At 35.4% G+C, this 20933-nt stretch overlaps 1 protein-coding gene across 3 annotated transcripts in view; it reads right to left on the bottom strand.

Annotated features, from left to right (window-relative positions):
• The window catches only part of LOC146434652 (neurabin-1-like), a 43203-nt gene that overhangs the window by 16923 nt on the left and 5347 nt on the right, over positions 1 to 20933 (bottom strand). For all 3 annotated transcript variants that reach the window (XR_014853470.1, XM_085066446.1, XM_085066447.1), the window contains 11 exons: positions 11097 to 11229; positions 10583 to 10703; positions 9963 to 10067; positions 9683 to 9803; positions 9111 to 9257; positions 7313 to 7366; positions 5213 to 5442; positions 3472 to 3568; positions 3208 to 3391; positions 2242 to 2393; positions 1087 to 1420 (listed from right to left, as the gene is read on the bottom strand). Coding sequence is in view for 2 of the 3 variants with exons in the window: in XM_085066446.1 (XP_084922572.1) it covers positions 1087 to 1420; positions 2242 to 2393; positions 3208 to 3391; positions 3472 to 3568; positions 5213 to 5442; positions 7313 to 7366; positions 9111 to 9257; positions 9683 to 9803; positions 9963 to 10067; positions 10583 to 10703; positions 11097 to 11229 (1678 nt within the window). In the remaining variant the exon portion in view is untranslated. The remainder of the gene's footprint in view (positions 1 to 1086; positions 1421 to 2241; positions 2394 to 3207; positions 3392 to 3471; positions 3569 to 5212; positions 5443 to 7312; positions 7367 to 9110; positions 9258 to 9682; positions 9804 to 9962; positions 10068 to 10582; positions 10704 to 11096; positions 11230 to 20933) is intronic.

Genomic DNA, 20933 nt, shown 5'->3' with positions numbered 1-20933 from the left:
AGAACTTCAGCTAATTAGTTAACTACCCTTTCTAAATATATAACAGCCAATAAATTATAACTACAGTTATACTGGTTATTTTTCCTGTCAACTTGAATACAAAACCAGAATTACTTTCAATACTGACATTTGTTTCCACCTCGATTCCACCTTGAGAGGTAGTATTTTAAGAAAAGAGGTAATTTCTTAAACACAGCACAGTAGGTTAAAATACAGACACATGAATGGATGAGAAGGCAATAGAAAGGATTAATTCAATGAAATAACAGGTAGACATTTAAATACAGTTAGAAAGCAACAAACTAGCAGAAATAGCATTTAGTGTCATTTTGCTCACAAAGAGCCAGCTTTCACACTAATCCTCATCTTTGACATACTGCATTAATTAGCAATTCCAGGGCCAATTTAGAAAACAAAAAGTTTGCAATGCTTCTGCCATCACAAAAAACTGTACAAAAGAAAGCAAAATCTTGTATATATTAGGTATGTGTCTTAATAAGTGACGTTCTTTTGAGACTCCTTTTGTTTGAGACTTTACAGAAACACACAAAATAAGGAGAGTATAAAACAAATCCTATTTCAGGGTATTAAGAGAACAGTTTTGTCTGAGCTGTATAGCAAAGACAGCAAGTATCATCTGCCTTTATACATTTGTGCTAGCTGATTACAGAAAATATCAAACATTTAGAAGATTATATTAGATTCCTTTTTCAATTATTCATTAGAAAAATGCCAACTATTCCTATCAAATAATGATTAGTCGTGACTAGGCTGATTATAATATCTTTAACCTTCTTCTAGTGACATATATCCTAAGAGGGCATGATGAATAATGCAGTAATTCCCACAATACACAGAAACTGTATCTTGTTTCAACACTTGGATGACATGCTTGGAAGCTTGGAACTGCAAAGCCAACAATGAATTTTTCTGGAAATCAGGAAATCTGTCAAACTTACTCTCTAATACATTATCACTTATGAGGCTAGTGTTTTGCAAAAATGTATTAGGACCTTTACTCATTACACCTAAAATTTGTGAAACGTCAATCCCGAAGAATTAAAATAATAAACTGTTAAGTCTTACCCTTGGCTTCTTTCCCTTTCCCTTTTGTTTCTCTTTGCTTAACATTCTTGAAATACCCTTGAGGAGAATTTGGACTCATCCCTTCAGGAGGAGGTGAACAAGTGGTGGTTGTGCTATTTTCATTGTTTGGTTTGTGTACTGGAGAAGAGTGTGTGGAAGCAGAAGGACTTGACTCTAGAGGACTTTCTGTGCTCTCTCTCTTCTCAGGCTTTTCACTTTTTCGATCTGCATCATCCACGAGTGGGAGAGGTAATTTTTCACTTGTTTCTAAGGTCTTGGTTAGATATGTAGCGGAAGATTCGCCATTGAGAACGCTGTCTTCTGAATCCTCGTCCTTCAACAAATTCAAAAGTCATTTTGTGATAAATATGACATATACTCAATTACTGTTTGGTCTTTTACCAGGATGGAAGGATGTGCTAAGCAAATTTCCTCAGTTCAGGAAATTTTCTGAACTTACACACTTGTGGATACCATCTAAATCACATGAAGCTAATTTCATAGGATGTTACCTACCTGCCTACAGATCTTTCTGCACATGCCAAATCAGAAATGTCCTGGTACACCTTGGCCATTCCAATTCAAGGCAGTCTAACTGCATTAATTCAATGTTCAGTCTAACTGAATTAGTTCAATGTTCTCCTTCTGTGACAGGCTCTCTCATATATTGACTAGACATACCTCAATTCTTCAGTTGTTTTTCAGAAATGAGAACATTTTACTGATAAACTTCTTGTGAACTTAAATGACTTATGGAATAATGAAGCATTTCAGAACTCTTTCGTTTTTGAGGAAATTTGGTAACTAACTTGTTCCAGATGAAGGCATAACAAGATAAATTAGTATATTTCACAACATATCACTGTATCAAAATCTTTCAGTAAGCAGAAGTAGAATAGAAAAAGTTTGCATAGTTCTTTGCTAACTTCAATTAAGTGTGCCGCAAAAAAAAAAAAAAAAAAGCCAGAGTTCACATATAGAGTAAGAACCCAAAAAGGTTTTTTCACTTGAGGCAGCATAAAACCAGAATGCTTTGGCACAGGCTGAATGAAGCATAAACACTTAAAATTGCAAATACAAATACAACCAGTATGAGATGAAACTCCACACATGCTCAGGATCCCTGCATGCATGATTATCTACCAGTGTCAGTACCTGTAGATTTGCAGTCTGTTGTCCACCCCCAAGAGACTCTTTCAGCTTTGATCGAGAAGGTGGCTGGCGTTTTACTTTCAAAGCAAGCTGAGCTTTTGCTTTGTGGGCGCTGGTGTCTAATCTGGGGGTATCCCCAACAAAAGCATCAAAATCTGCAACAAACACATACTTTGAAAAATAAATAAACAAAAACCCCAACAAAAACTGGTAGGCAAGTTCACCAACCCACTGTCCAGAAAAATATTCAGAATTTAAGTCAGAATTACTCTACCTGTTAACCATTAATATACGACAATACTTTTTATATTTTACTACACTATTTTAACACACCGCAATAGCAATTTCTAATAATTTGAAATATACTTTTACCCAACTTCTTCAATTAAAAAATAATAAAATGAAATAGAATATTGGATTTATGGCTTGAAAACGGTATTTTATTCTCAAATAGAAGAAAATTTGTGCCCAAATGTGCTTTCCAGGCATCATTCGTTTTGACAAAAACTCTTTGCAAAGAGTGAAAGAATTTACCAAATATTTTAAAAATTTAATTCTCATTTGAACCTCCATCTGATATTTTATATCGTTCTGGGTGTAAAATTACAAGTCAAAAAAAACCATAACAAGTTTGCTGTAAATCACAGCTTAAAATCAATAGGATTTTAACTGCCGTATCTCCGTGTTTTAGTCCCACTAACATTATTAGCTCACGAACAGAGAATCTGAAGAATAGTTAAAATAGCTGTCTCTCCATCTACCTCCTCTTTCCCACAACCTTTAAGAAATACATTACAACAGTACTGAAAATGTTGGGGGAACCTAAATTCAAGCATCCACACTGACTCAGGTCAAACATTTACCCAGTCAGTACGAAACAGCAAACACTTATCAACAAAAAAACCACTACACATGTAACTCCTCCTAATTTTCCTTAAGTGCAAACCAAAAATCCTACAACCTGCTTACCAGAAATTAGCATATCTACAGAATTTATTCTTTCTTCTATTGATTTGGTTTCTTTTTCATTTTCTTCTTTTGACTGTTCATTAGATTGGCCTGGACTTGGACAGCCATCTTCCAATAAACTGCCACCTTCAAGCACATAAGACATTTTCTCATATGCTTTTAATTTATTTTCAAGCTCCGAAATCTGCAAGAATTAAAATTCAGAAGTGAGATACAACTCCCCCAGAATGCAGAAGTTTATTTCAAAATATAAAAATGTTTTACTTTTTCCTGATATATTTTCAGTTGTTCTGCGTATTTTTGGTCTCTCTCTTCAAGTAGTTTTGAGTGATCTTCTTCCTTCTTCATAAATTCTATTTCTCTGATGAAAGAAATATATACATGTATATGAAACAGTAATACATAGTAACATAGAAAGAGATGTTACATAGGAAAATTCACAACTGCATTTACTAAAAAGCATTCCATTAGTAAACAGACAAAAATCAGTCTGTAAGGTATAACTGATTCATTAACCTTATAATGTCATAAAATGACGTATGTACTTGTATGCTTCTACTGTCTTCAGAAGAAAATACAGATGACTGTAATTTGCTCTGGGCAGAAAAAGTATGCATAACAATACTTTTTCTGCAAAGTTACAATCACCTCTCATTTGAAAAGTGGCAAGTTGCATACGCATTTAAGCCTGAAATACATGCACGACTCCAATCATTACATCTTACTGTCTTCCACAAAGATACATGCACACAGAGATATTTTCCTTTCAAAAGCTATGGCAAAATTCTTTCTACTTGGTTCATCCTACAGCAACTGCAATGACTGGGTTTTACAAAAAAGAAACAATGACTACAAGAACAAAACAAAACAAAAAAAAAGCTGCTTTTTCCTGTGTCATATGGAATAACATACAAAACCAGAAAATAAGCATAAAACATCCACAATAGATGCAAAAGCTTCAGGAACAATCAAATGAACAATGGGAATTTGCTAAACAGCGAGGGAATGGAAACTAGCATGTTAGCAGTCATCTTCACGTACTTTTGAACTTCCATGCGGATAAGCTTGGGAGGAGAGGGGAAAGGAGACCTTTAAAAAGCTCACCAAACAGCACAAAAATGTACTGTGAAAAGTAACATTTCTGGATGCGGACTACAGAGCAAAAGATCATATAAACTGCCTTTAAAAGTAAGTAGCAAGTGGAGAAACTGGGAACAAGACAGTTATACGCTTACAGCAACTATCAAAAGCAACAGCTGTGTTCTGCATGATCAAGACATATCTACAAATATTTTGCAATTACCTCTTGTTTAGCTAAGAGGAAAGAATGTAGAACAATTAGACACAAATGCATAACAACAGCACTCAAGTCCTACACAGGTGTATCTAATAAACAATATTACTTCTACTAAAAACCCAAACCCTTTAACACATTGAGGATATTGTTTTCATGCTGGCATTTTAGTGGGCTAGATACATATCCCCACCTTTCAGTTTTTCTCGGAACTCCTTTTACTCCTACTACATGACATAAATCCTAACGCAGACTAAATTACATATATCTATCTATTATTAAATATCCTTTAATTCCTACTGTATCTGAACATTTAAGTCAGTCAAAGCTGAGGGTTTTTCACAAAGAGCAAAAGGTATTGCCGAACACCTCATGTCAAATTTCAAGTAGTTCTTTCAAGAAGTATAGATGCACCATAGCTTTTAAACTAAGTCATTTTAAAAAAGTCGTTATTGAAATATTAAATAATTTTTCCTTAGTCATGAATCAAAAGCAGCAGCAAGAATTTTGGAGAACCTTTCCAGAAGTTGGTGATGTAAGGCATGGAAGAATCCATTATTTATAGCCCATTGCTTCCGTAAACTCTAATAAATGAAAAGAAAGTGTGTTAAGCAAATCCCATCCCCATAGGTATTGTTGACAGCCTCCACCAAAATGTACAAAACATAGAAGCAATAAACTGAGAGAGACCTGGTATTTTGGGGTACTTACTTTTGTTGGTAATCTTTAAGCAATTTCTTGGCCTTGCTGTATTTCTTTTCAAGGGCATCACATTGTTCTTGAGTCTCTTTAAGATGCTCGTTTACTGTTTTGCATAAATTTTGTGCCTCTAACCAATAGGTCTCTAACTTTTTAATTTTCTCTTTGCTTTCATCCAAATTTTGCTGTAGTTGGGCTCGATTAAATTTCCATTCATTTTTTTCTGCTTCAACAACTTTTAACTGAAAAGATTAATACTTAAGAATTAATCTAAACTAAAAGATGAAATAAAAACCAATTGTTAACACATGTTTAAGCAGAGAATAGCTAATAATAATGACATACTTATCAATAACATTAAAACAGGACAAAACTTTTAAAGTAATCATATGAACTCTTCCAACCCTTGCTAATCTAAAGTTTAGAACTGAAACCCAAGAGTCTTTTACCGCTTCCTCATTGGTATTGCTTCTTTCTAGAGAGATAGAATGACCAAGACCTTTATTATTAACAGATATTGTTCAAGATCTCACAATATCTTAACACCTCTCAAGAGATCTATTTTGAATACCTTCACAGGCAACTGGAGACAAAACATCTTAACCTGTATATGACAACTCCCTGTCCTAGTACTTCGTTACTAGCAGCTTTTTTGACCAGTTGATCTACCCTGGTAACCTTATATGACATTGGTCTTCCTAATAAGTGATGGCATGAACATGGTTTCCTTTTCTTGAGCTAATGTACAAACCCACCAAACATTCCCTCAATAAAGGAAAGGGATGCCACCCCTTCAGCTTGACAGCAGCCATATTATACACGGCAATGTTAATATGTGAAGCTCCCCAGGCTTGGAGGAGTGAACAGGCAAGATACTGCTTAGTTTGTCTATGTCTCCTTCTTTGGGGACACCATTCACACTGAGGAAATTACTGCTTTTGAAGCCAGTTAAGATCTGCCAAGGGAACAAGGATGTTAAAAGAAAACCAAGAATTTCTTGAACTAAAAATGGGAGTGTAAGCTGTACTAACACCAACGTTTAACAGTTTTTTTACAATCCAGTAAGGCCAAATATCAAGAATATCAGAAAGAGGAGGAGCACTCTCAAAAAAGAAATCAAAAAGGGAACTGTCATAAATAGCTTTGTCTGCCTTGCCTCTCTACTCTTGGAGTTCTCAACAATTGCAGAGTGTATAAAATGCCCCAAGAGATAATGCTATTGAAAATTATTGCAAACTGAAGCACTATGGACTCCTCACTTGCTACCTCTTCCCAGCAATGTGCAGCAACTCATCCTAGGATATGCATTTCTCAGCAAGGCAACACAGAAAGGCAATGGAATAAAAGAAGCTTCTCGCTCACAAACAGTATTTTCAGCAAAAGGCCATATACAAATCTGCATCAGTGGAAAAAGCAGCAAAAAAGAGTAAGAAACTCCTCCTCAGAATAAGCAGAGGTGCTGAACTAATCTCCAGGGAAAAGAAAAAAAAACTAGAAAAAACTCTCTGCCTAGACTAGGTCAGAAATTTGAGGAGAGAAAGAGGGGAAACAGGTTAACAGAAACAACTTTCTGGTAACAGAAAGACAGCCACAAACCACTGTCTGGCCAAATCTATTCTCAAATAAGGCAAGTTCTGTCCACTAATAATGTTCTCATATTTGCTTATGAGCTGTTTCATACAGTCCTCCACCACATTCAGTTACTCTAAGCAATACCACTGAAGCATTCATTTTAAAGGGGGGACTTGGGGGATGATTTTTTTAGTTGTTTTGTATGACTTTGGGGTGTTTTTTTTTTGTTTTGTTGGGGTTTTTTTGTCTTTTTGTAGATTTGGGTTTTGGTTTGGGTTTTTTGGTTTGTTTTTTTTTTTTTTGGTTTTTTTGGCTTTTTTAAAAAAAAAAAAAATTAATTCGACGACAGCTCTTCAGCTTAGCAATGTCTGTCTGGCATAACATAGAGTAAATAGTGCCAGAGGCATAAAAGGATTGCTGCCTTCTGCATTCAGCCTATTCCTGGTAAATTGAGTAGCCATAAAAACATAACAAAAAATTCCCCAAAACAAATCACCCAACAAAATACCCTACCAATAATAATATTCTTTAAAAACTTACCTTCTCCTTCAGTTGATTCACTTCAGCTATTGTTACTGCATGTTTTAATTGTAGCTGAAAAAGATTTAAAAAATTGTATGAGCACACACAAAATTACATTTGAAAATGCTTGTTTTAAGTATTTTTCCATTATTCCCTTTTACCTCAAACCACTGTAACAGTGGCATAAAGTCAGTGTAATTATTTGTCAATTACAGGAGAAGTAATCATGAGCTTTTATTTAAAGAAGAAAAATTACTCAAACTGCCAAAAAGTTCCACAGTACATAACCACCTATAGTTCAAAATCTCCCATTGTTTCCATACATTAAGAAAACTGAGAAGATTACAATAACGTTTCAATGTGCCAGAGGATTGAAAAGGCAGCAATGCACTTATGATAACAACTGATACACAGAACAAAGTAAAAACTTAACAATACAGAATATTTTTACAATCAGCACTTTAAAATAAATGTGGTGGCTTTGTTTTAAAATTAAGCCATGTATTTTTACACCACAAATCTTCATAGGATTATTAGAAATCAAAGAGGTTACACTTAAGCCAAATGTAAAGATTGTTTTAACAAGTATTAACTGTTCCTTGTATCTCACTTTCCATCTGTAACCCTGCGGGGATTTTTTTTTTTTTGGCAAGGCACAGCACACCAAACACAAATTAAAACTAGTGAATCCATTACTATTCTTCATTTAAATTATGTTAGTAATGACACAATTATGATGCTACATGAGAATACAATTGTATCCCAAGTAAATACAGTGCTCAAGACGCTTAAGCTTGCTGCTATGCTTCCACATAGAAAAATTGTAAATGTTCTCTAGAGTAGCCTGCGATTTCTACTTCCTCAATGACATAGGCAACATTATCAAGAAAACAAACTTAGGAGATTTGCAAAATATCAGTCCTTCACAAAAATAAGCTGGTGTAGCAACAAATAGCATCTGGCAAAACAGATTCTTTGCAATATATATTTCTCCTCCCAGAGTGAAAATGACAGGCACTTAAATCTACCAGAGAAAACTGGGACCCTAAATGCCAAACACTACCATTTACGTCCCTGACTAAATCCCACAGCCCTGAATAAAGCAAATATGTTTCTTTATAAAAACCCTGGGAAAAGAGAACTGTACTATTTCCAATTATGTTAAGTTGTGATTCACAGTCTGGAATGTCCTATTAGGTTTACAAATCCATTCCTTCCAAAAAACACATCATAAAAATACCCTCCAAGCCAAAAATACGCCTATCTACAGAATCAAGTGCTTTTATGTACCCAGATTTCCCAGGAGACTGCAGGGACTAAACCAAGAGATTAGATATGTATTTCTTGTCTTCCTGAAGACACAACAACACTTGAGACCATTCAGAACAGGCATATCTGCTCCCTCCCCCCATGCTCTCCTCTGCAGCTAAAGCCATTCTACTGGGCAACAAACACATACAAAGGCCAATAGGCCACAGACAAACTTAGAGAAGCGTCCTATCTATCTAATGCAAAGTTTGGGCATAATAAGGACAGAGGTGAGGCTGGGTTCTAATGCCTGTTCCCAAGGGCTTTTTAAATTTAATTTATATCAAAAGACTGTTTAATGTAAATATGCATAGGGAAACTGGGATATAAAAAAATTACAGAGGACCTAAATTTCAATGGACATTTACCAGAGATATTTATTGGTGACGCTGGGAAAAAACAAACCCAAAACAATGAGAGGGACATGAAGAAGACTATATCCAAATCCTACAAGGTTCCGATGTTCCCCAGTGTATCACAAAGAATATTTAAGAAACTGCTACAACACCTCTTTAAATTTAAGAAGAGACTGTGCTGAATCCATATCCAGTAGTAAACCAATATCTTCATTTTCAGGAAGATCAAAAACTTCTACAGATTTTCCGTGTAAATGTGACTCATATGTATCCTCCTCCTCATCATCATAGTCATCATCCTGACAAAACGAGAAAATAATGACATTCTGTACCACACACACACGCTTTTGCATTATGGTAGTAGCAACAACCAAAGCACATAAGCAAGGAATCCAAACAGCTGCAAAACTTTTCTTGACTAGTTACTACTCCTTTTTAATTTCTTGTATCTATTATAAGCGTTAAAGATGACTTGGAAACAACTTCATCAAAGTTGTACAAAAGAGAGCTAAGAAAGACATGCATAAAATTATCACATACAGCTGACACTTAAAAGTATATTGTGGATTACTGCTAAAGTGATAGTCATTTGCCTTGATAACAGTAATGTATGAAGTGTGTATTTTCCTGTTTTTAACAAGTTGCCTGTTTTACATTTTTTTTTGCTTCAATTCAATTAAACCTCCTCATTTATTCCATTAGCAGAGTATGTCCAATGTTTTACCTGCTCTGTATCATCATGAGCATAGTGCTGCTCATACAGACATCTCTCTTGCTCTAAGGTCTCACTAATCAGACGGGCTACTTCACTCTCTGCCCCCGGCTTCTCTCTCCCAATCAGAAACCTAGAGGAAAAAAGCAAAGTATCCTGCAGCAAAAAATCTTAACATATGCTTAAGAAATGAGTTTGCTACACTGTTGCCTTCCACAACATCTGTGTAAAATTTTCATACTATGATTTTGTACTCTCATGAATGAAACATGACAAAAAGAAACATACGTACCTCACTGTGCCTTTGGTGTTCTTCAGTACAGTGGCTGCAAAGAACTGAGTAACTCCCACTAAACTTATGCCATCAACCTCAACAATCTGATCATTTACTTGAATTCTGCAAAATAAATACATGCTTAGCTATCAGTTAAACAATGGTATTCTGGCTTGAAATATTTCTGACATAACAAATATCACTTAAAAGGTACTACGTATTTATAATGACAAATTCTGAATCCATTGAATTTCATTGCTTAAAAATAGTCTCCTCATCCTCTGTTACTCTCAAATCACCAATTAAAAGTTACATAGTATTTGACTTGGTATCTTTTATACTATTTACACAGTGATTGGTGTCCTGGGGTGTCAACATGATTTTGTGGTACCTCTACATGTGGGCCCATTTTAAACGTTTCTTATATGTGCTGTAAGCAGATCTACAGTTACTTAACAAAAATGTCCTATATTAAATAACCCATTTAAAAAAAAAATTGACATAATGCAGGAATGTGATATTCACTCAGCTGCATTCAGCTTTTGTACTTTTAATCAGTATTCAGCATATCAAATGAAAGCAACTGGGCTCATTTGGAAATTTGTAAAAAAGCATATTCAATTCAACGAAAAACTCACCGTCCATCTCTCTGAGCAGCTCCACCATCTGTTATTGTTTTTACAAAAATACCTAATTTTTCCAGTCCCTGATCAGCACCAACTCCCATTCCAATGATACTGATGCCCAGACCCCTGTCACCTAAGGGATTCAAAAGTCTAACATTAGTTGCATGACACAGGATGTAACAATTAGCAGTACCAAGTTGTTTCAAAGCATTCCAAGTCCTTCCACACAACAGATAATGGAAATTCACACAAAAAGGAGAAAAAAATAGAACATATTTTATACCTAGATACCAGTTAAAGTCTTTTTGTCCTGTAGCCTTCCTAATTTCAATTCAGCATGACAATTTGCACAAAGTAGAGGCCTGCCCAGTTAACACTCGCTAAATTCACTAGAACTAGCTACAAATCAAAGTCTAGACGCACATTCAAAAAGTCAAGACCTAAATTCAGCAAATATACAGTTTAAAATGGTTTTATCTCTTGTTCACACAGTATCTCTTGCAAATGTTCAAAGTTTGATTTGCACCTTTTTCTATTTCCACAGGAAACACTTCCATTTTTTCCACCCTTTTCTCAAGTTCATACTCAGCTGAGGCTGCCACAGGGTCAACTTCTTCATTACGTCTATCATAGTCTTCATTTGAGTAAGTACTGAAAACCTAAGAAATGTAACAGAAAACTTTTTTAATGTCTTCTCATCTCCTTTCAAACATCATATAATTGAAGGACAATCAGTAAGGAAATCACAGTGCTATTTTCAAAGATCTCATTTTCTAAACAACCATCAATTTAATAAATGCTGCTGCTGTCAGACATTTTCCAGCTTGCACAGAAGTAAATTTTAAAAGTTTCAAAGCAATTACTCTAACAGATTTTATCTTGCAAATTGCACGAAATAGTTAAAAGAAATCAGTCATCTCCTTTGATATAGTGTGACTTTTTTTTTAGGACTACATTCCAGCAAATCCTTCCTCTCTTCTTCCCTCCCCCCACACCATCTGCCAATTGCAGTGTTTCAAACAGATGTAGTTTTCTGATTTTGTAAGGGAATCACGCAGTTTCCCAGGAAAAGGAAATGCCTTGCTACATACATTACTATTTTTAGTAATCACTCCAGCTGAGTTTCTGAATTGTTAAAAATAAAAGATAAACAAACAACACAAATTAAGACAGAAATCTAGAAAGGAAGAATAAGCTACATGTAACAGGGTTAATCTTACGTATCAGCATCAGTTCACTAATTGTATTTAAATTAATAAGTTAGGGGAAAAATAGGGAAAATAATATAACAGCCCTATTTATCTTAATAAGGTTTATCTGCTCAATGTTTTGCAGGCACTGAGTGTTTTATTCAACATCACAGTAACACAAAAAACATGGAGTGTTATGGCAGCTGCAGCAGCCATCACCCTAATCAAGAACATACAGCACTGACATCAAGTTCATTTATACTGGCCTACTAAATTTTTGCAAGCAAGACTACCTTGACAGGTAACTGCAATAATGTAAATGTGATAGCATTAACTGTAAAGAACTTTTTTTCCCTGTGAATTTACATTCACTAGTATATAGCATACATGAGAGCAGCAGTCTCCGACACAGAAAAATGGTCATTGAAACAGATTATCAAAAAGCAACCAATGTAACTCAGTATTTCCCATGATCATCCTACTGCTTCACCTTCAGACTACAACTGGAGATGTTCCACAAACTCTTCCCAAACCCTGCAAAACATCTACTCCAGAAACATGCCATATAGTCCGTTCAGTATGCAAGCAAGATTAGATCCACTTGGCTGAAATGGAAGGAAGAAATCCACCCTCAGAAGTCTTATGTTTCCCACAATAAAAGAACCTTCCTGAAAAGCTGTTCTTCCAAAATCTTTTATAAGGGCTAATAAACATAAACTCCTTGTGACTGTCATACAGACACCAGTAGGGAACAACTGGACACAGAAAGACAAGGGTCACACTTACAGTATGTGTTCCATGAACTTTATAGAAAAAAAATCTGCAAAATAGACAAAGAAAACCATCTAAATGATCTTGTTCTATCACTGTCAGAAAAAAGGTGGCCAAGTTCTTCAAATTAATCACCCTCCTCAGCCCCTAAATAACTAAATAGGATATACAGCAGAAGCATTTCATGAAGCATTATTCTCCCTTCGGAACAAGATCAGTCTAGTTTGTTTACTTTTCATCCCAATAGGAAAAGCAGTATCTCCAAAAATATAGCCAAATTATAATAAGATGAATTTTAAGCTAATGATAAAGAGGAAGTCCATGAGCAGACAAATGATAACTTGTTAGTGAGAATATTTGAGTTCTTGAGGACAAATCAAATACCTGGGCATGAAAAAAAAAAATGAATTAGTCTACATATAATCTAGTATTAACAGTATGACTAAAATGTTAAAAAGATCCCTTAACTATCAAATGGCTGAATGAGCAAAATGTGGAGAATAGCAGTAGTTCATTTTGGAGACAGTGACAACTGTATTATCTTAGTTCTTTGTAACTCAGTGGTGTAATTCACAGAGCAGAAGATGATGCAAGTAGTTACTATCTACTGAGGAGCTACATTACCACAGGATGAGTAGTTCCTTGCACAACAATATATGAAGTGCTGGAAATCTGGGGAAGCAAAGTTGCCCCATAACAACAGCATTATGCATGCTGCAAATCTTGGGCCACCAGCATTAAATTATCTCTGGAACTTCTAAAAATGATGTATTATTTTTCTAACTTAAAAGTAATAGAATTGTACCTGTCAGTCTCATGGAACTTGCTCATTTTTATACAAAATTGATCATAGGAACTGGTCATCTGCCAGGAGGAGATAATAGAATTTGAAATTGATAATAGAATTTAAAATTAGTGGTCAGATTCCAGCTATGTTTCTATTTTCTATTGTATTAATAAAATAATTGCATAAACATATCTATAAAGACAAAGATCACTGATCACTAGCTCTCTAAGAAAAGCCCATCTGAAATAAATTCTGAGTAATCCACTAAGAGAAAGAATTTGTACTTTTGTCCTAAAGTGACAGATGACAAGCATGTAAGAACATTTGGGTAATATTCTAAAATCTGCAACCTAACAATTAAAACAAGATAGCCCCATTTCAAAACAGTAAGAACAAAACACTCCTCTCCAAACTTCAGAAAAATAATTTGGAGGAAAAACATCAATTTACAAAGAACAGAGGAGAAGCAAAACTTATAACCAGAAGCCAAACACTGCGATAACAGAAAGAAAAGCAAAAGCACACTACAAAAACTATGACCAAAGAGTCAAGGGTAGAAGACAGAAATTTTTGTTGTGTACATGTGGAATCATAACATGGTGTTCATCTTTTATGAGACAGAAAGAGTAAAAATGTTGATACTAATATAGAAAACATAGAACTGCTCAGCAAGTTGTTCTTGCCAAGTCACAAAAGTAACATTTAAACACAGTTAAAATGTGGATAATAAATAAGTTCACAGTTTAGAAGACTGATGAGAAAGCTAAACATGTTCATCCCTGCACTGTGTCTGGCAGGGTTTAGTCACTGAATCAAATGCATTACAGACAAAAGAAATTCTAATCTTACTATTCAGAAGCCACTGCTAGCTAGAGATTGTAAAATTATTAGTGTGCAACTGGTATTTTTAAAAGATATACTTTAGCAAATGCAAGTTATTGGCTCAACATAGGGGAAACCAGAGGAATTTTACTGTGGAAGCCATGTGAATTTCACAAGCCTTTTGCCATAGCTTGTTATATATCCAGGAGGTTACCCTAAGATTAATAACTTTTGGATCCTGTCAAGCTAGCAAATGGCAAATGCTATCTTAATTTTTTTTGGTTTTCGCTCAAGACATTTTTCCTTCAGAATGGATAAAATTAATTTGAATCAAAAAAAGTTCTGACAGAGGGCTGAATTTTTAAGAATAATTTGAATTAAATTAAGACACATAATGGTAAATTTTCAAATATACTTAGTGCTTTAACAGCATGTATTTTTATCTGGAGAGAGAACAAGGTGCATTCTTCATACTGGAAAAATTAATCACTTTTTGAATGCAAAACTCAGTTTTGCATCTTCTATGAAAATGCTAATCTAGACATCCTCAAGACCAGCACTCAAAAAACCTCAACATAGCCTACTGTCTAAAAGATCCTCCTATTCAGTTCCTGTAACTATTACAGAACTAAAAATCTCTTGTACGATCTTAGCTCTAACACAGAAAATAGCATTATCACAAAAAAACGACGTTAACATACTTCAAACTCTTCACAGCACAGAAGAAGGTCTACTTAAGCATGAAGTTAGTTTTAGAAGAATATTAACTTTGTTAGAGAACAAACACTAATTTACTACGTACTTGCATGAAAGTGGTACAGAGTAACAAAACACAGTCCAAGGACCTCCACTTCAACGTTCATTTCTAGCATATAGATTTGTTTGTGCCTAATGAAAAGCAGAACATTACAACAGTAATTAACCAGTAAGATTATGAAATCAGTAACTGCCCAGAAGGGTTTCCAACTAATTAGGATGGAAGCAACATCAACATCACTTGAAAGTCCTCCTGTAACGCCGCAGTATTTGCTGGAAAGCCTCACAGCACCTGCTCAGGCAGTTAAAGTAACACTGAACATCTGAGAGGCCCTGGAGTGCTACTGCCGCCCTGCTTGGAGCACACCCAGCCAGGACCACACCCCTCGGTTCACCTGCTTTTGAAACACACTGCTCACTGGGAACGTGGCTGTTTACTGACACTCCATAAAGCCAAACATTCAAAACACAAGTTAAAGCTCAGGGAAAACTATCCAATAGCAAACAGCTGCAGCTTTCCAAATTGAGGCCTTTGTGATGCCTGGCAAAATATGAACTGCCCATGAATAATCATTTCAAACAGTAGCACTGAGGCAGGACTGAAGCCTAATGTACACCTTACAGTTTACTCTTACAATCTCCCTCTACTGTTCAAGTAGACATCTCACTACTGCTACTTATTCTTCCCTCTACTTCCAAAAGCTCCGTGGTTAGTATTTTATTAGCACTATGTTGTGTATTTTGAGTGAAAAGTGCCCATATCCAATTTAACTCAATTCATGCTATATAATCATAGAAGCAGCAGAGAGAAATACCTTGCTTAATTTTATTTTTTAAATACTCACACCTTTACTCTTCAAAAAGTTTTCAGAATGGTTGGCAACTGTTAAAGGTTGATATTATAAACCATTACACTCAAGGTAGCAGTTTCTCTTACCAAGCAGGTGGACAGGCAGGCTGTGCACTTTTATGTGTCCTTGATCTTGCAGCGCTTTGTGACTTAATCCAAAACTCCAACCAAGTCAGTTTACATAAAGACAAAAGCGCTATCTTTCTTCAGATCTACAATTCAGTCAATTTCATATGGACAATGTAATCATAAATAAACCAGGTCTTTTACCAGTCTCATTATTCTCTACTTAATTCTCAATAAAACCAGTAAATTTATTCTTTAGTTCTGTTTCTCTCTGAAATAGCTAAATCACTGTAGCCTGCTAAAGAATAAAATAGACAATATGGGATCTATTTCAGTCACGCTATGCTACCTACTCGAGAAGGAGAAACATTCCCTTTCAGGTATTTAATTTTTAAATGCCCATGGAAGAAATATTGAAGACAAAGAAAAGCATCCATTCAGATTCAGAGCACTGGTTTTATTTCATTTCAGACATTCAGAGAAGAAGTTCAGAGACAATCCATGATCTCCATCTGTGGAAAAAGAGCTCTGCTGTGACCTGGTAGTATTCCTCCAGCAACTCAAGTTGAGGTGGCATTGCTCTCTGAATGACAAAAAGACTGAATGGCTCAAAAATAAATAGGATATGACCAGAAGAGGCAAAAACTAACTCACAATACCACATAAAAGAGGGCATGAAAAAAAATCTTTGGTCCTGAAAGACTTTTTATATGAAGAAGTGATTCAATTATGAATCTCCATAAACTTCACAAGTGTCTTGATACCAACAGTTTATGCCTCATGACTCACAAAGACACACTTATTTATTTAGTATTCACCAAAGCAAAAATCTTCACCTCAGCAAATCTAAATAGCAAGCAAATTGGTATGGGGAACTTCAAAAGAATAACAATGAACCCAAAAATAGTCCACCTGTAAAGACCTTGAGAAGAAACAACCAAATAACCCTGCCATACCACATCAACTCAATTAACTAATCTGCATTAATACTGTCACTGGCAATGATCAATACCCTAGGTCTAAAAAGAAGGGTCAATTCACTGTGCCAAGTCACATCAGAGGGTGATGAAAGAAAATGTTTGAAAAATAAATCTAAAGCATTTGCCACATTGCATGATACTTTCCTACTCAATAAAAATATAAGAACCTTGTAAAAAACTCTGCATGATCCCCATGATCTCAAGATTACAAAATATGTACTCAGATAATAGAGGCAAGCATCTTTTTACTGATGTCCTTCTTAGTGTTCACCTTCCTTTTTATGTTAGAATTATATGGAAATGGATAATTTATTTTTCCATCTCTCAGAAGGTAAACTACAAAAAAACTACAGCTACTGCCTGTTCATTCTTCATACCTGGCTAGATTATGTATTGTCAGATGCTAATAATGGTAATCATCATCAAAAAGACATTGAATTTTCAGCAACTTAACTGCTGAGCTTTTGAACTTGTCTCCTATAAATTTGCTTATCTTTGTTGACCACCACCTCCTCAGTGTTTCTTCTGACTAATCTCCCATTAAACCCTCAAGTGCCTCATACTCACTTTCTTTTCTCCCTCTTATTCCCCACAGCTATTCTCAGAGCAAAAGACAGCACATGCATAGTGATCAGTTAACATTAAGACAAAAAGAACAAGTAATTTAAAGCTGAAGCCCTGTCATTAGTGAGGCCATGAATATGCAACTCTGACGTGTTAATTTTCCACAAACCAAGCAGTACTTTAAAAATACCTTTAAAAACCCCTCTCTCCTTCCGACGAAATCCAGGTGAAATTGCTAGGAAGTTAGAAGCTGGAGGGACTGAAAAGAGTGAGGACAGGCAAGTGATAACCTCACCTGACCTCCCAAGTCTCAACATTCTCTTATGATTCTATAGTTTTATAGCACAATCAAATACATTAAGCAAGCCAGTTGGTATGTTATCTAACTGCATCTACAGAATAATTCAGTCAGAAATACACTGAGATATTCATGTAAAGAGTCAAGCTGCTCCAGCAGTGAGCCAGGATATAAAAGGAAATTCTTTACTTTTTCTCTTCCAGTTTAGATTTCTACTCTACAGCCTCATGGCACTCGATTCTCATCCAAAGACTCTTGAAATGCCAAATCAATCTACATCAACAAACATTTCCTAAAAATCAAACCAGAAGATGTATGATTAAAAAAAAGAAAGAAAGAAAAAGCCAAAGATAGCTTGAGTTGAAAGGGCTTCTTTCCAGAGAGCTGAACAACCATGATATAATCAAAAAACAAGGACCATGAAAGCACAAGAAATATTTGACACAGAACTCTATTGCCCAAGTAAACCTATACACAGAATTAAATACATTTAGGCTTAATAAACATTTAACTTATATGAAAACTGAACTTTCAGTAAGGGTTTAAAGATTATCTTTTCTCAAAAAAAAACCCAACCCAAAACCCCAAACTCACAGCCAAACAAAAAACCAACAAAAACAAAGAACACAACAACAACAAAACCAAACAAAAAAACACCCCACAAAAAATTTCCTATGTGTGTGAAAATATATACCTTCTTCCTCCAGTTATTATCCACGTTTTTAATATCTCATACTGTTAAGTTGCAGGAATGCCATACTCTCAGATGCAGGCAGAACAAAACAGGATTATTTTTGTGAAAAGTCACCGAAAAGTACCATGGAGAGATTGAGACAAAAATATGACGAAAAGTTGTTTTGATGTTAAGTTACAAATGTTGTGATGCTGATAAACAGAGCTTCAAAACAATTAAAATCTATGACTTTTAATAAGCAAATTGTCACTGGAAAAGATCCCAAACAAAGTGAAATGGAAAAATACATTATTTGTGTCAAGAAAAAAAATATTAATTCTCACATATAAGTAAATTCTGTTTAATCTAAAATCAAATATCTGTTTTCCTTTATCAACCTTCACCCACATCACATACTTGTCTCTTAATGCCACAGAAGTATTTTACTGAAGTGCTTGAGCAATGGCTGACAAACAACTGACCAGCCATCAATTCTCTAATTACCAAAAAGACTCCAGGGTTTGGGTATCTTCAACCAGTTAGTGTATTTTGTATGCCTTTATGTGTATGGCATGGTAAGTACACAAGTGAACAGTTAAAGAATCAGAGGATGTACGAAGCAGAAGCGCTACTCTACAACATTGTGTTAAAACAGTATTCAAGAGTCTGCACAGTGATCTAGGAAATTTGTGCATCTCCTAAAAGTGGTAAACATTTGCAGGTATGCTGCCATATAGGAAATCTAATTGAAGGATTATCTTCATTTAGCTCTTCATTAACTTCCACAGGAAGTTACTAAATACTAAAAACATTGAAGAGTAGGACAGGGTGAACAATGCTACCATTTGTGCCCAGCTGTACATAAAACAGCTTTACTGTGATGTGCAAGACAAATGGCAATGTTATGAAGGATTTCCATATTCTGTCAGAAGCAGCTGTAACTTGACTGGTTAGGACAACACACAAATTATGAAACTGCTTTCAGTTTCCTTATGAAATAAATTGACCAGCTGTGACAAATATAAAAATAATACATTTATGAAGCTTTGAGGTTTGCCCTGTTTCCCTTTTTAAACTGTGTTCTTGACTAAACCATCTTAAAATATATTAGTATTCACAAAAAGCTGGGAACAGACACTCCCATGCAACATAACCTAGATAACACTGATAAGTAAACAGAAGCAAACAGCAGCAGCAGCTGTACTATCTTTTCTGCTTACCTGAGCTACAGAATTTCTAAGGATCATAAATGATTGCAGAAGTTAGTCACTATGCCATTAAAGCTTCTGAGGACAAAGTTTGACACAGTCAGGTGAAAACATCTCAAGAAATCAATTTGAAAACAAGCATTTGTTTTCCCAACAGAAAGTTTCAAAATTACAAATGTCAAACAGCACTCAGTCATTATATTTATGTTAATTAAAGCCTTTCAAGGTAATCACATAACAGAAAACAAGTTTAATGTCTACATTACAAAGGCAAAATGAAATATAAAGGGATGACAACAGAGCTAGCTGATGTTATTTGTGCTGTGTGTAATGCTGATTGTTTACACAGTTTATTCAGAAAACATTAAGACAAAAGCAAATTCAGTTCCCTTACAAATACCTTGGACAGCTGAGTGTGCTTTGCATTCCTTACTGGCTTCGTATGTGGCAACAAGAGAATAGAAATTGCTCATGTACCATAACACAAACCCAGGCTGTGAAGTTCTGCTAATAACTGTACTCTGTCACTCTCTAAACTACTGCAGGAGAAACACCCAACTGAGACATAATGTTCCTTAAGGTCTGCAAAATCAAACAGCAGCAGAACTTAAAGAGAGTCTGGTCACCCATGGCAAGTAAGAAATCCCATACATAATTTATCCTCAGCTTCTATGGAATTGAAATGTTTCTTTTTAGAAGTCTCATCTGTGCTGGCTTTCACAGGCACAGGGCAACACAAAATAACAGAGTATTTGCATAATTATGCTCCATCTTTCCTAAAATTATCATATCAAATTATGTTCTCAAGTCCTGCTACAGATGTCAACAATTATGGATCTCCATCACAGGTCAGATGCAGAGCTAGCAGTGTCATCTACCTTACACACCCCCGGGAGCTCCACAGTCTCCTTCTTTTACTCAACAGCCTTGCTAACTTTACAACTTACTAGAAGCTTTGCAAGAGAAATATTAATCAAGTTCTCTGTTGCAGCAGCATAAATGCTGTTTTTAAGACGCCTGTAAGCATCTTATCCACTCTATAAGCATATTATATCCTGTAAGCATCTACCTATTACCTACAGACATATCCAACTTCCCTTTTGCATATTTCAAGTACAATGGTCACGGATCCATCACTGCACAACACTGAAGATCTGAGAAAGTGCTTTTTCTTGACCAATACATTCTGAACGTTTAGAATTCTTCAACTCTACCAGACACCTGCTAAACAGCAACTGCAAGAGACGTAGATGGATTCTTTGTAACCACTCGCAAGGTGCACGAAAACAAGGGCAGTCTGCCCCTCTCAGGAGCATCTAAGAGGAGGAGACACACAGACCTTTCCTAGTGGCTATAAATGTCTGAAATTGGCACTCACATTTTAGTCAAACTTATTAG

This window comes from Lichenostomus cassidix, chromosome 7 (genome assembly GCF_008360975.1).
Source record: "Lichenostomus cassidix isolate B80296 chromosome 7, HeHo_3.0, whole genome shotgun sequence".
Lineage (NCBI taxonomy): Eukaryota > Metazoa > Chordata > Aves > Passeriformes > Meliphagidae > Lichenostomus > Lichenostomus cassidix.
Note: the sequence above shows the minus strand (reverse complement) of the source record. Positions and strands in the feature narration are given on the sequence as shown.